Raw genomic sequence first — 15074 nt, forward strand, 5'->3', positions numbered from 1 at the left:
CTATGTATTTCCACCTGTTGTGCATGACAACAAAATGGCATCAGTCCTGCCTTCACCTGAAGCCTGTGCCAGTCCTTACCACCTTTTCTTGTGCTCCCAGCAGGTTAAGGCTCCTGCAAACTCTGCTGTGTAATAACATGACTGACAAGGTTCTGACATAACTTCTCTATTCATGGAGAAGGCTGGATAGAGTCACCTATGTCATTCTAATGGTAGCTACAGCTGCTTTTACAATTCCACCATTTCATGGCATTTTTGTGTCCTTTTAATAGTATGAAAAGGTACATAAGGGCTGTTGTCTGGGTTGAAATCACATCCTTAATTCTTACACATTTTTGTAACAGAACAACATAATAGAAAGTTACTCAATGTATTTTACTTGGAAATTGCAATTAAACAGAAGACTGTAAGGAGTCAGACCCCAAACCTAGTTTGAATACCATTTCCTCTAGCAAGTTTTACACATTACCTTTTCAATAGGTGGTGACAGGCAGTGCATTTCTGGGTGATTATAGCATGTGTCAGGTAGGGTTAACAGGCACAGGGCCAGAGGGAGAGTGAATAACTGTATGAGATGTACAGTAATCCCTTAGAAACGCAGTGCCTTATTCCCTTCTGATTTCATAAAATTATGTTTATTAAACAATGTGATCCAAATCCTGAGGGGCACTAGACCTCTGATACTAATACTGAGTTCACCAAGAAACTTGTTGCCAAACTGGTCAGGAAATAGAGTGTTTACTTCAAGTCTATCCACCTACAAGAACCTCTCCCTGATGTGCTTATTGTATGCATGTCACTAGCCTTGGAATGATGAATGGTCCACATCTGGAGGCTAGGTCTTTAGATAATGGTATACGCTGATTAACACTGGCTAAAGAATGAGCTTTTAATTTAATCTGATATGTTGATATGGTAGGGTCAGTAAATGACTGAAAATATAGTGAGAACCTTAATTTGTATGTTCTGAGAAACTATATAAGTTGGAAAGATCCTTTAGTCCATGCTGATTTTCTTGGCAGGATATATTAGACCTTCAGAAAATGGCAGTCAGTTCTTAGCTTCTGAGTGCTGGGGTTTAAATCAGATCCTTTGTGTTAGCCTCCTAGGTCAATTCAGCATTAACTGACTTGGCTTTTCATCAGTTAGAAAAAGAAATAAAGCTAGATCTTCCCATCAGATTGTTTTCAGTTATAACTCAGTGCCCACATTTCAGCTATTCATGTGTAACAGCAGAAACTTTGCCCCACATATTTTAAAAATGTGTCAAGTTGATTTTATAGGCAGTAGCATTATAATAAACTTCTCCAAACTTAATCAAGCTCACTGATTTATTTGGATAGTCAATAGTAGTATCTGATTTTCATTCCGGCATGGATTAGAAACAAATTCCTCATACTTTGAATTATTTTTTTATCAGATGTCTTGTTTTCTAGCCAACCCCTTACTGAGTCTAGACTCAGATTTGGAGATATAATCATCTGTAACTTGTAACATCAGATGCATATATTGTATATCAGTTTAATCAGGCAACTTGATCAGATTTGGAAGAAGTTATTATGATAACAGTAATACCACATGCTCTATCAGCTTGGCAGATTTCACAGTATGTGGGACAGATTTTCACAGATAATTATTAGTCTGATTAGTCTATCTCCACAGAATCCTTTTTAAGAGTTTTTTAGTCTCCAGGAAAAAAGAAAAAAGTAAAAGCTCTCCAAACTTCATGGAGAATCCCCTCACCTCACAGATGAAGCAACAGTCTTTTTCAGGGAGATCTGAATCCAAGACTCTGAAATACCACCTTGCTATATGAAGTCCTACAGCTTCCCTCTTCTGGCTTCTGCCTTCTGATGCAGAACAACTACTTGCTCTTGAAAAACCAGGGAAGATCTCTGTTGAATGGATCATCTTGCATCCTGTCTGACTTCACTTAGTAAAGAATTTTCTAAATAGGAAGCAAAACAAAAAAAGAGGGGAAGGATAGCAGGACAGTGAAAAAAATATTACTTGGGCCAGCTATAAGAAGGGGCAGACATTAAGGAAATGTCAGGAAACAGAGAAGAAAGGAAGGCACAGAGCAAAGAGCTAGTGAGAACAGAGCTGAAAAACATCCTGCCTGTTTTTGGAATATCCAAAGGTCCCTGCTTTGACTTTGGCAGCTGAAATCTGTGGTTGAATATTTTCCCTCTGAATCCACATAACAGCACTTTAAAAGTTGTAAAAGATTCATAATTATTTTGTACATTAGAATGACCTTTCCTGGAGGATGCAGAATAGCTAAAGCTTGATAATGCAAGTTACAAAAGAAATGCCATCCTTTTATTTTTGCCATTATTTAATTGGGAGGAAAGTTTGGGGGGGTGTTCTTCCTCCATATGTTTTCTCTAAGAAACATTTTGCCTGGTGGTTAGTGCTGCCTTGTGTCGTGAAGGTATAAAAGTTCCTCCCTCATGAAGGACTAAGCAAATGCTATGGACTGTATGGCACATTTAGATACATCCATATCTCAAGTGAGTTGAAAATACCATCTTACTGAGCATTGCAAGGTCACTTCTTCCTGTAGCAAGACAGGTTTGCAGTATTTGACTTTCAAAGAGGTATCCTATGTAGCCTTGAAGATATATTGAGATTTAGTAAGTTATGTTCTGTGTAACAGCTAAAGAGCAGCTAATTAAGAAAAACATATTACTGTAGACCTAACAGGCATGCAATAAAAACATCTATTACATAAATTGTTATTCCATAAAAATGTGTTCCTGAGACTATTGGTATTTATTTAACATACAATTACTGTCTAATTTAATATAAATTAAATGCCTGCTTGAGACATGTAATTTGAAGTGTTACTGAGCTTCCCTCTCCTGTATTAAAAGCAAGAAATCAGCAGCTAATGCCTGGAGGCCAAATGTACCATTTAAATTCAGGTACCTCAGCACTAGCATTTGTAATTTCAGCCATTTGGAAAATGTTTTTCATAAGAATGTATTTGGCGTTAAAATCTCCTTTTCCCCCTCACTCAAGGCCATGTCCTGCCAACTGAGTCAAGTCTCTGACTTCATCCAAATGAAGTTTTGATTGAATAAAAGGTCCTGAATTAAGAGCTGCGAATAAAATATGTTCTCTTATCATAGAATACAAACTTTGTAAAATATCCCAGCCCCTGCTTGTGCTGGAAGGGTAAATTATCATTTGACTCCTGTATGGACATATTTATTTAGGACACGTAGCCTGGTGACTCAGGAAGTTATGTAAAAACTGACCCAGTTAATTTTAGATGCTATTGTTGGAAAAATATCAATGAAAATTAATCAAATAGTCACGGAGGAGCCACAGGGAAGGAGCACGGAACACTGGTGGGTAGAATTTTGGCAGAGATCATTGCAACAGTTTTAATAAGAGGAAAACACATTGTCAAGTAAATTAGAGAGTAATGACATGATTAAATGGTAAATAATAGTTAAATACATGCTTGGAGGTCCAGGACAGAGACTGTGGAGGTTTTGTGTTTTGCATGTATTCCTCTCCAGGCTGCACTTATCATCCAGAGGAGCTCACCAGAGCTCTGCCTGTAATTTAGGGTTGGGTTGTAGCTTTTAAGACGCTGAAGCCAAAAGAGCTGTTGCGGCCCCGCTGCTGAGGCTGAAAAAGCTGATGCTTTCTCCATAACTCTAAAGCTTCTCCAGTCTTTTAGTTGTTGATGTGTCCTTGTTCCTTCACCAGCCATCTCCAGTGAGCAAGGGCCAGTACCATGGCTTTGTTCAGCTTGCCATCATCCAAAAATGACTTCACAAGAGACATCTGCTCCCTTATGCACAGTGGGGGGACAGGGAAGGGGTCTCTCTTCTGCTGAGGCAGGTTTAGTCCCCGCTAACTGGGTGTTTGCACATTTGCTGGCAAGCAAATTGAATTGCACATATGACTGTTTATGCAAACAAGGAGTGCTGCGGTGCTGGCTGGGAGCTCACCCCATCCATATGGTTCCTTTCTGTATCTGCTGAGGAAAAGATGCAAAAAGAATAATGTTCACAAGTTGTCTTTCTTCTCAAATGCTTCTTTTGCAAAATGGGAAGTTGTCCATACGAACTCTGACTGGTTAGCTTTACTTCAAGCACACGTAACACAACACACGGCTCTGTAAGGAGCCTGTCAGAGGGGAACTGGCCTGGATAAGAGGTGTTTTACCTGCCTTCTGCTTGCCACTGTCCATTTCAGGTTATCAGAGTAAAGATACCTCAGAAACAACAAAAGAAAACTGAAACAACTCTGGATTCTCTCTTTATAGGATTTTTATATATATTTTTTGGTTTTCAGTAAGTCCAGGTAGAGTACAGTTGCTCTATTGACTTTGGTCGAATGAGGCTTCAGAAACCTCATCTATGCCATTCCTTGCTGCTTAGCAAAACTAAAAAGAGTGTGGGGGGAGCTTGTCTGTTACAAACAGAAAAAAAACCCCAGGATCCTTACTGGGGCATCAATCCACTAAGAGATGAATCACTTCCTTAGATGGTAATTCAAGTGATGAGCACACTTCAATAACAGCCTAAGAGCTTGCTCATTAGTCTAATAGAATAATAATTTTCTCTCTTTCCACCTTCCTACACTAGAATAATTTCTTCTGAATATTGTATCTCCTCCAATAATAGTACTGCAGGACAGGAAAAAGTATAATTAAAAATTACAAATTATGTTTTTGGTTTGAAATTTTGTATTTTTACTTCAAAGATTGGCAAATAACAGAACATATACAGATTATCTGTCCAATGCATAACATGGTTTATAATGGTTACAATCTTAATCTAGTCTTCTCTGCTTGTATGTACATTGTAAACCTTGGGGTTTTTTGTGAAGAAAGTATAAAACACCTGGTGAGTAAGAATTTCAGAATTACTTAGTAGTGTTTTGTTTCTTGTGGAAATGAAAGGTTAATCATAATATTTAATAGGATGATAGCAAATGAATATTTAATGCATTTGCAAGTTCTACCAAGGATACCCTAATTTTGGATCTGTTGATGAAGCAAGTTGTTTCATCTGTTGATGAAACTTTTAATATTTAAATTACAGAAATTATGAACATAATAGTTGGCACAAAACCATTCTCACAATTTCCAGGCACACTGCATGAGCCTAATTTTAAAAAATGCTGCACTTCTCTGAAATGCAAAATCACTGAGCACATTTACAAGAAGATTTCAGCAGGTACAATAGAAGGGCCAAGAACTGCTGCTGATTTCTAAATATTCATATGAGTTGGAAGGCCCGGGATTCAAAATACTTGTCTGACTCCTTTCGCACCTTAAGTTGGCCAGTGCTTGATCTCCTTATATCAGGGGAGATGACGGATTCTTTTAATGGTGCTTGTTACTATTTTCTTCTTGTTTTCATTAATTATTTGGCATGAACTACAGCCCATCTTAAAACTATTACTTCACTGGGATTCCTTTCTTTCCATTTTCTTACTTTTTCACTCCAGGGGATTTCCTTGAGGAAGCTAACATCTTTCCTAGGTTGCTGCAGTGACACAGGATCCAAGTTTCTTTGTTAAGAATTTCCATAACTCATTCAGTCACTGGCGATGTTGGTACTGTTGACTAAAGTTATTTCTTTAGTCTAGCAAGCCACCTTTACTTTCTCATGGCAGTTATACTGAAGAAAAGCCCCATCATGTTAATTTGGGTTGAAACAGTTTATCCTGTTACCGTGATCTCTGGTGGAAAGATGCTTTCTGTGTAGCTCGTTGTATCCTGATTCAAGTCAGGGGTGACTATTATAACTGATACTAGGAAAGTCATCAGGAAACTAGGCAGACAAACTAATATTGTAACAATGGTGGTGGGTTATATTATGTATGGTTGTCTAAATGAAGAAAAGGCATAGCAAGAACCTTTACATTTATTGCCCTACAAATCTCAGAAGATTACAATGTGGAGATAGCAATATTTGCAGTAATACAAAATTCTCCAGTGTGCAGGGGAAACATGGTAGAGCTTTCCCTTCACAGAATCTGTGTAACACAAAGTATAACATCATCTTAAAAGTGCTGTTGGATTTTTCACACACTCCAAGGGTGAATTACAGATGTGGGGAGCCTGTGCCTGTTCAGTCTTCTTCATTTCCTGTAAATGTTCTATCTTTGAGTCACTTTACACTGTTGGCACTCTCTTCTTATGCATCTAAAGATCTGCATGTGCAACATGCAGACAGAAATAATTTCTGTAGGTAAAAGACAGCAGAAATTGGCTAAAGATCAAAGGTTACCTTCATTCCACTCCTTCCTTCACTTTTATTATCCTTGTCTTAAATTGGGTTTTTTTGTGGGGAGGGAGGTTGTTGAGGGCTTTTTTGTTTTTGGTTTTTTGTTTTTTTTTTTTCAGGAGGGAAGGCTGAGTTTAAATAAGCGTTTAAGGTTTCATTTCTTATTCAACCCTTTATGTGATTGGAACCATGGTGTAGTTACTTTGCTAGTATCAAAACTGCGGTATTTTTGGGTACAGAGAAGATTGGGCAGTGGCTCAAGGAAACAGTATTTCACCTCAAGTGTTTCTATGATCATCTATATTTTAAGTGGCAAGTAGAGGAATTTTTTTTTGTTTTGGGGGTTTTATGTCTGTACAGCTAATCCAGATTTGATATAGTATAAGTTCCTTTTCTAAAGTCAGACATGTGCTTAACAAAGATGTCCATTTTACATCCCAAGATGAAAACAGAATTAAAACATGAGTTTGGAAGATATTTCTGGAAAATATTCTTGTAATATTCACAGTTTTGATTTTTAGGAGTCTTCTTCACTGGAACACAGTAAAAAGATGCTGATTTCCCTGTCTTTATAGAACTCCAGAGTTTAGCAAGTACCTTCTAATGCTTTATTTAAGGAAATGAAATGCACTGGAATGACTAGTGATGACCATCAATGAAGCAATTACAAATCTAGTTTATCTAGTAAATCTGTACAAATCTAGTGGAAAATTAAGAATAAGATGTGATGTTTATTTAACATCAATAGTTTCAAATCTTTATTTATCATTTCTTACTTGAAAGAGATTAAAAAAAACAATAGCTGTCCTAGGAAACGACCACAATTTTTTTTCCAAAAATCTTCACTCCAAATTGACATGTTTCATGCAAGTTTTCTTGTCATTAAAAATGTAATAAATTAACTTTACTTGAATCACAGATGAAAACTTTGCGGTAATGTCTGTGTAGTTACAGATCACCACAGAAAATGGAGTACCATCATTTTTGGCTATGGTGCAGAGTTTCTTAGAGTACTGTTTGTCAGGAGTGAGCGATACTGGTAGAGATAGCTTCGAAGTTCTAGACATTTTTCACTTATTCCAAACCCCTGATTTAAAGTTGTTAGTGCTGCTTCTAAAAACACTTCAAGATGGAGCTAAGAGGTACCATATGTTTCCACTATCTCTCAGTCCATGATTTTATATAATTCTCAAACCTCAAATACAAAGAAGAAGTAATTTTTAAATAAAAAACCCTTCATCATCCCATTTGGAAAGCACAGTTATTTTTAATTATAGCACCATAGTTTAACTACAAATATTATTTGTCATATCAATGCCATAAGTGACCAAGTCAAACCTCTCTAAATAACATGGCTATATATCACACTGATATGCAAATAGGAAGAGAATCCAAGGTGATAATAGTTAACAAAGGTAAGAAGAGAGACATCCTTGTGTTTCAACTAATCTCCAGCAATGAGGAATCAGCATGAGGGATATTATCTCACACGTGCCTCATAAAAAATTCCGTATACTAACTCCAAATCATCTGGTGAGGGCTATGGTCAGAAATAGGATACTGGACTAAGTATATCCTATGCTCCTTATACAGTATTCCAGAGCTTTCTACATTCTTGTGCAGCAGATGTGAACCATGCCTGCAATGCCTGTTCTGCTTTAATTGTTTGCACTCCTGTGTTTGAATACCAGGTTTTGGTCACCTAACCAAGCAATTGCTGAAGCTGGCGGACGGCCGCGTGGTGCTGGCACTGGAGGGAGGACATGACCTCACTGCCATCTGTGATGCCTCTGAAGCCTGTATAAATGCCCTCCTAGGAAATGAGGTAAAACATAAATCATAGCAGGTGGAGAGAATGAGCAAAGTTTGCTGAAGCTGCTATCTTCCTATCTTCGGTATTCATTTAGTAACAATAGTGTCAGTCCTTTTTTTCGTTTGGTATAAAAACCATGGAATTTGAATATGCCTTAGAAATGAACAGGCCTGGTGGCATAAATACCTCTAAATTAGATGATTATACAAATTCTTTAGTTTATGCCTAAATTATTCCCAGTTCTGAGTAATATTTAAAACCTCCAAATGGCTTTTAGTGATATGCTGAATACCAGACTTGACATCATCACTTGGTAGTCATTGGTGCACATATCATCTATTAGGAATGGACCTTTTAGGCATCTATCATGGGAAAAAAATGTCTTTTCCAAGGTAACTGATAATCTCAGAAACTGGGCATTGCAAACGTACATATTTTGCAGTATTTTGACACTTCACTTCTGAAACATTAATAAAAATGTGTACAAGATTGAAATAAAATTATAAATGAGGATTCAGGTTGATCTGTATGCAGTTGAAATAGAGTTTCCGAGAGTTATCAAACACTGTATATGTTAAGAACTTTTGAGAGGAGACTCTAGGACTAGGTAAATATGAGTATGTGCTATTTATGTATAGAAATGCAAGATAAGGATTCTTACCAGTGAAAATATTTATTCTGTCCATTAAAAAATATCTTTTATCCTATAAATGCAGAGAGAAGGAAAAAAAATTGCTGAAGGTATAGCCAAAATAATTTATGAAGGGATAAAAGCCTTTACCATAAATTGCGAATTTTGCAAGATCTTGTTATAAAGTGGAGTGTGCCACTTTGTTTCCCCCTCAGGGGAAGTCTTAATAGCTATATAATCTCTCCAATCAAATGTATTAGTGCCAAATTGCAGGCTAGTCTGCCAGTTCCCTTCCACTTCAAGGCTTCCTACCTATTTGAATAAGGTGAAATAATGTGTCTTCTGATGGATGTTGGGTAGAAGAATTTTTTAAGTGTTCTTTTAAACCTTTGCTTTTCATCTTTATGACACATCAACAATGCTTATTATTTTTGTACATTATACATACAATGAATTAAGTGCTAGTTTTTTTTCAAATATATTCTCAGAAATGTTAAACAGACACCAGAAAAAAAAAAAAGAGAAAGGTTTCAATAAGTTTTATCTACTGTCACCTTTGACAAAACCCATAAGGAAAGTTTTCCAGTATGATGGTATATGCTACTAAAAAAGCTGCTCAGCTCAGTGTTAGTTCTTTTATTTAGGTACTGAAATATGAATTACATAACCCAGCTTGAGGCATTTGAAAATCTTAGAAATGCAGCATTGCCTTCCTGATCAGCTGCCATTCCCTGGCACTCTCTCTCATTGATATTTCTCTTGTCATCTTCCCTGTGATAGTAACTTCCAGCACCAATAGCTTTTAATAGCATTTCTAAACCCATTCCCTGAAGTTTTCACCCTTGTGGGACTAATGTGAACGGTTCTGTGCTGATGGTGTGATGTATCCTCCTCTGTGTAGGTGCCTGGGTCCCTCTATCCAGTTATGACCATTTGGTGGTGCTACCCATTTATGGAAACTGCCTTATTTTGTTTTACCGCTGTATCAAATCCAACTACTATTTCTATCACTGAATGAGAATGAAAACAAAATCCACATGCAGTCATTTTTAATTCACTTGTAAAAGAAGATAGCCCTTCATAACTTGAAACATCTCAGGGAATAAGCACTTTTCTCATGTCCTTTTGCTAACAACATTGTCTTCTGGGACATGCATCAAGTGGTTTGGTACAGCAGAATTTCAAAGACAAAATATGCTATGGCTGTGAAGAAAAGTACTCCAGAGAGTATGTTGCTACCAAGAGTACCACAAGAACCTAACATCGGCTAAAAAGAATAAGTAAAGGTATTGCCAAAGAACAGACACTAATGAGAAAGTCTGATGCCTAGCTAGCAGTTAGAAATAGATTTATGAAAATATGCACCACATGGCCCACAGCATATATAGACACTGCTTGATTTCAGCATGCTATTCATGAACTTGCACACCAAACTCCAACCGCGTTCTGCCAAGGAAGGAATTTTTTTTTCTTTAAACAACCAATTACTATAATTTGAGGATGAATTCTTCTCTGAATGCAATTCTTTACAGGTGATTAATAGGATAATTATAACTTATTATCTGCCTTTCACTTTTACAAATAATGATCTATGCTGCTCCCCTAGTTTAAAAACTTTGGCAAGATTAACTTCAGTTCTAAACACTACACATGGATTTGAACTCAAATTAGAAAGGTTGGGAAAGGCCTTTGTGAGGTACCCTGCAGTTTGTCAGATGTATTTATTCATGTGCTGAGGATTAGAATTCATAAACATTTTGCAGAGCTTTTTGAAAACTTTTTTTCTTTTGTTGTTTTTGGCCAGGACTTTTCAATACAGAAATTCACTGCTTCATGTGTCCTATTACCAACAGAATAACACTTTAAAAAAAATTCTAAAACTAGCCACAACTTTCAACTTTCAGCAAATGCTGGTCTGATATGTTACCTAAGAGGTAACATTAAATTTACAAGTGCAAAATGCCTTCTTTTGTTAGTTTCTTTTAGAGAACCAAGAAGGAAAACAGACTAACATCCAAAATAGATTTATTTTTATTTATACATGTCTTATAGTATAGTGATTTGTTAAGTAAGATAACTTCTCACTCTTCTCTTAGAAAAAAAAGTGAGTGAAAACACTAGGAATGTAGTACTCTATCAAATTAATTTGAGCATGGAAGGACTGGTATAAGTAATAGAAAATTTTGAGGAGATCCACACCCTTTCTGACAGCAACTGGAAAGAAGGCAAGACACCCTATGGTATCTGAAATGGCTCAGTTTGGTTTGGTTTGTGAATACCTTCTTAAATAATAAACAAACTAAAAAGGAAATTAGAGAATTAAGGATAAACTTCATAAAGATCATTTTTTAATTAGAAAGTTTATATGTAAATCTAAATATTTTGATATCTTGTGTTTTCCTCTCCATGCTTCTGTTTACAAGCAGAAAGTTTCCATGTCACTTTGAGAAAAATCCATTTGACCATTTGCAGACCTAATTAGAAGCACTGTAGGTTATCTCCTTGGAAGGAAATCTTCCTAAGAGGTGAGAAGAGATTAAGCAGCTGGGTTCCCTTGAAATCCAAAATGTAAACATGGAAAACCTTCTGGAAGGTGAAAAGGCAAGATGACCATCAGTTGCCTTAAAATATCCCTGAATTTTCTCAACATGATTTGAGTCCATTAAAAGAGCATCTGTAAAAACAAAGGAAAAGATGGATTCAGATAATTCCAAAAGAATCATTGCTTTTAAGCCTTTCTGAGATTATGATATGCATGCTAAAAATTAAATTCTTTCACTTATTGTGACACTCTTTAAAAGATTCTACAGTTTTTCACACATTGGGTATATAGATTTAAACCTCACTTTTAAAGTGTATATAGATATACATATTACTTCAATTAAGAAAGCTGCTGAATATTAAGATTTACAGTTTATTTCAAGAAGTCTGTAGAAAATTTGGTTGAATATTAAGATTTTCCCCCAAAATCTTCATTGTGGAGTATGGAAATTCCATGCTATTTTGCCAGTCCTAGCTTTGGTGCTATAAAGAGCTCTGCTATGACTTTTGGTCCCTAGTGGTGGTGAGTAATGCTGCCCTAGACATGTAAGGGTATGTGTTCTGCTTTCTTTCCTCCACATCATTTTTGAAGAGGCACTACTTGGATCTAAGAAATCCTCGGGCATGGGCTTTCCTTGAGTCCAGTATGCTAAATCCTATATTTCCAACATAACTGCATTCATATAGGGGTTCTTCTGCAGCCAGAAAGAGTAGGAAAGTATTCTTTCAAGCACAAAACTCTGAATCAAAACCTAAGGATTTAGCTCTTCCTTCATCCCATCCCTTTTAAAGCAGCCAGGTGTGACATCTCCACGGGACACAGAAGTCAGTCTAACATCATGGTCCCACTGATCTGTCTGCAGGTTTGGGCAGTGTCTCTCAGCTCCTGTGGCACAGCAGTTTTCTGTGGTGTGTAACAAGTGATAATTAGTCACAGATGGGGTCATGCTCTTCTTTGCACAGAGGAAGCAGAGAAGTGCAGTCCACAGTGCCTCTGCCCAGCGGGACCCTGCAACAAAGGCACAGAGAGGATGCACGTCTGTTCTCATTGACTCTGGCGGCCAAGGCTGAATTTGGCCCCAAGTGTGAAAATATTTTTAAGTGACTAAATTTAACATCTTCTAGTAAATATTCTTCTGGCTTGAATTTCAGTCTGAAGCCGAATTTGACAAAACATTGTGATTGGTTGGCTCCCAAGCATGCTTGAAAACTTACACCGGACAATTTTCTTGCAGAGTGTGAAGTATGTGCTTGTTTCTTGCAATCTGTTGAGCTGGCATTTGGGAGAGAATGGTAATTTAAGTGGAAAGCTTGTACTCTGCAGCTTTCCTGCTGATGATGAAAAGTTGGTGTTTTCTCCTTTGTGGAATTCAGTGTCAATCTGTGGATGCTTGCCAGCTAGGCAGTGAGCTCTGCCAAGAGGGAATTAAAAGGATTTATTTACCAGAACAGGTAAGTATTTCTCTCTCCAAAATGAAAATATTCATAGAAGTGAATATGGCTTCAGATCAATTTTAAATTGCATGGTAAACTTGCTCACAATCTCACATCCTCATTGTTAATCTAACTCTAATGCTAGAAAAAAATTAACACAGGGTCTAAAACATCTGTCAACTGCTGCTTGCATAAACCAAGAGTCGAGAAATAGAGATCTGGATGGAATAGGAAACTGGAGCAATGCTCGTGCCAGAGGTCAGCATGGTGACATCAAAATTCCCAAGGTGAGCAGTGCTAGTCAGGAAGTGATTTGGCCGAGGAAACAGAGAATATTCTGATTCCAAAGTTACACAATTCCAAGGGACTGTCAGGTGCTAATGACCCTAATGACCCCCTGTGTCTTTGAATTTATTCCCTGATGAAATCTGATTTGTTTATTTACTGCATTGTAACCCTTGATCACAAAAATACCTTCCTGAAGCTCTTGTATGTAAACAGAGAGTGCAGCAGCTCTAAGAAAATTGCTAATATAAGAACACATATATAAGAGGACCTGTGAGATCTTTGAACTTGCTCTTCTGTAATCATAGGCAGCATTAAGAGCCATAAAGCTCAGTCTTAATGTTTATTTAGGTTTTTTTTTAATATTAGAACCAAGAAGGGGGGTTGTGATTCTCCCTCCTGCAGCCCTGGTATCCCTGAGGAGCCTGCCTGCCTTCCCCCCTTCCTCTGCTTCTGGCAGGTTCTCCATGCTCCTTACCTTCTGCGTACACTTGCCTCACTTGTCAGTAATCTCTAACTGCACTCTGCAACATTCTTCAGTGAAGCTAATCTTGGTACTTTAAAGCATGACAGTGCTAAAGACAACATGGGTATTTCTAGAATTTTCAGCTCAATACAGACTGCTGTAGTTTCAGATTCTCACCACGTTCCCAAGGATCAATTAAGATCCCTGGGCATATGAAATTTCCATCATTAATTCCTTCTTCAAACATTTGTTGATATGCCTCTGGCAAATTTTGGCATACCAAGTGATTTTTTGCCCATTTACATTGTTTTTCCTATTTTGAAAATGATGAGTGGACTCAGTTTCTACATTAATCTTCTGCTTTGGAGACAAAAGCTCGATTCAGCCATGTAAAAGCTTTGAAAATGTGAATCTTTGTGTCTGGTCCAAACTGTCTCTCCAGTGGTTTGGTTATTTCTGCAGACTTGAGCTGTTCTTCTCTGAAAGATTTCTTTCCTGATGGTGTTTTTCCAGTGCTCTTTTCAGCTTCTTTTCTGTTAACCTCCAGATTTAATAGCCTTCATGATCTGAATGCCAGTAAGTGTAGGAGGGAAGGTGATGATGCCATATATTCCAGGTGTAGAGTAATTTCTTTTGTTCAGTATTGGGTCTAACTGTTGATATTTTCCAGAGACGCCTCTATGTATACAGTTGTATGCAACCAGTGGATATCTGCCAAAAGAATCCTCCTTTTGAATGCAGGCAGTCTCATTTCAAAGGGTATAGAAATAGCTGTGATAACCCTCTGGCTTTATTTCTGCAGTGATTTTGTAATGGAACTATATTTTGGGCTATGCAGGATAAATGATGTGATGAATTCACTTGTGGAGCCTGATAAAATTTCCCTGATATGAAAGAAGGTCCAAGCTCTGTTGGGCTGTACTTAAGGATGAGGAGACAGAAAGGCTTAGGAGCCTGCCTCAGCCAAGCTTGGAATATAAAATGAAAGTTTTGTGGAAAAAAGAGTTAAGGAAATGATCAAACATGCCCATTACACTCACATCACCTACAAAACTGTTAGTAGTGCTAACAGATGGAGCAATGATTGGGATAGATGTTGGATGTTTTACCCTTTTTCATCTTTTAAGGATTCATCAGCTTATTCTGATTTTTAAAAACATGTGCCATTTCTAAATATTCACCTATGAATAGGAAATATGTCTAGATATTCAAACGCAGCCTACTTATTTTAAGAAAAATTCTATACTGATTAATAAAGAGGTGGTTTTGATTTATTAGGAAAATCAAACCTTTTGGGTTTTGGCTCTTGCAAAAATCCAGCTTTAAGGAGGGCAACAAAATATCCATCTTTTAATAGAAAATCTCCTCTAACTGTCTCTACATCAGTTGTTCCCATCTTAATAATTAGTACAAAGTGTTTGCATTTGATTAGTACAAAAGGTCTACCTAAAGAATCTTATACCCAAAGGGAAAACCAAGACACAGTTCTCACACATTGCAATCTGGCAATTCCATACCTTTTACTGTTATTCCTGCTGCTATGGCCTGGAGCTATTTTGTTCTGTTTCAGGGAAGTGAATTGGTCATCAAAGCCTTAGGAATTCGGAAATCGATGAAACAGAACCTTAAACTATTTTTTGCTGCCCC

The 15074-nt window shown here is 37.2% G+C and overlaps 1 protein-coding gene across 5 annotated transcripts in view; it reads left to right on the forward strand.

Moving 5' to 3' along the window:
* HDAC9 (histone deacetylase 9) overlaps positions 1–15074 on the forward strand; it is a 457531-nt gene that overhangs the window by 419624 nt on the left and 22833 nt on the right. For all 5 annotated transcript variants that reach the window (XM_066554161.1, XM_066554142.1, XM_066554170.1 and 2 more), the window contains one exon: positions 7949–8082. In XM_066554161.1, the coding sequence (XP_066410258.1) occupies positions 7949–8082 (134 nt within the window). The remainder of the gene's footprint in view (positions 1–7948; positions 8083–15074) is intronic.

The sequence above is a fragment of the Molothrus aeneus genome, chromosome 1 (assembly GCF_037042795.1).
Source record: "Molothrus aeneus isolate 106 chromosome 1, BPBGC_Maene_1.0, whole genome shotgun sequence".
NCBI lineage: Eukaryota > Metazoa > Chordata > Aves > Passeriformes > Icteridae > Molothrus > Molothrus aeneus.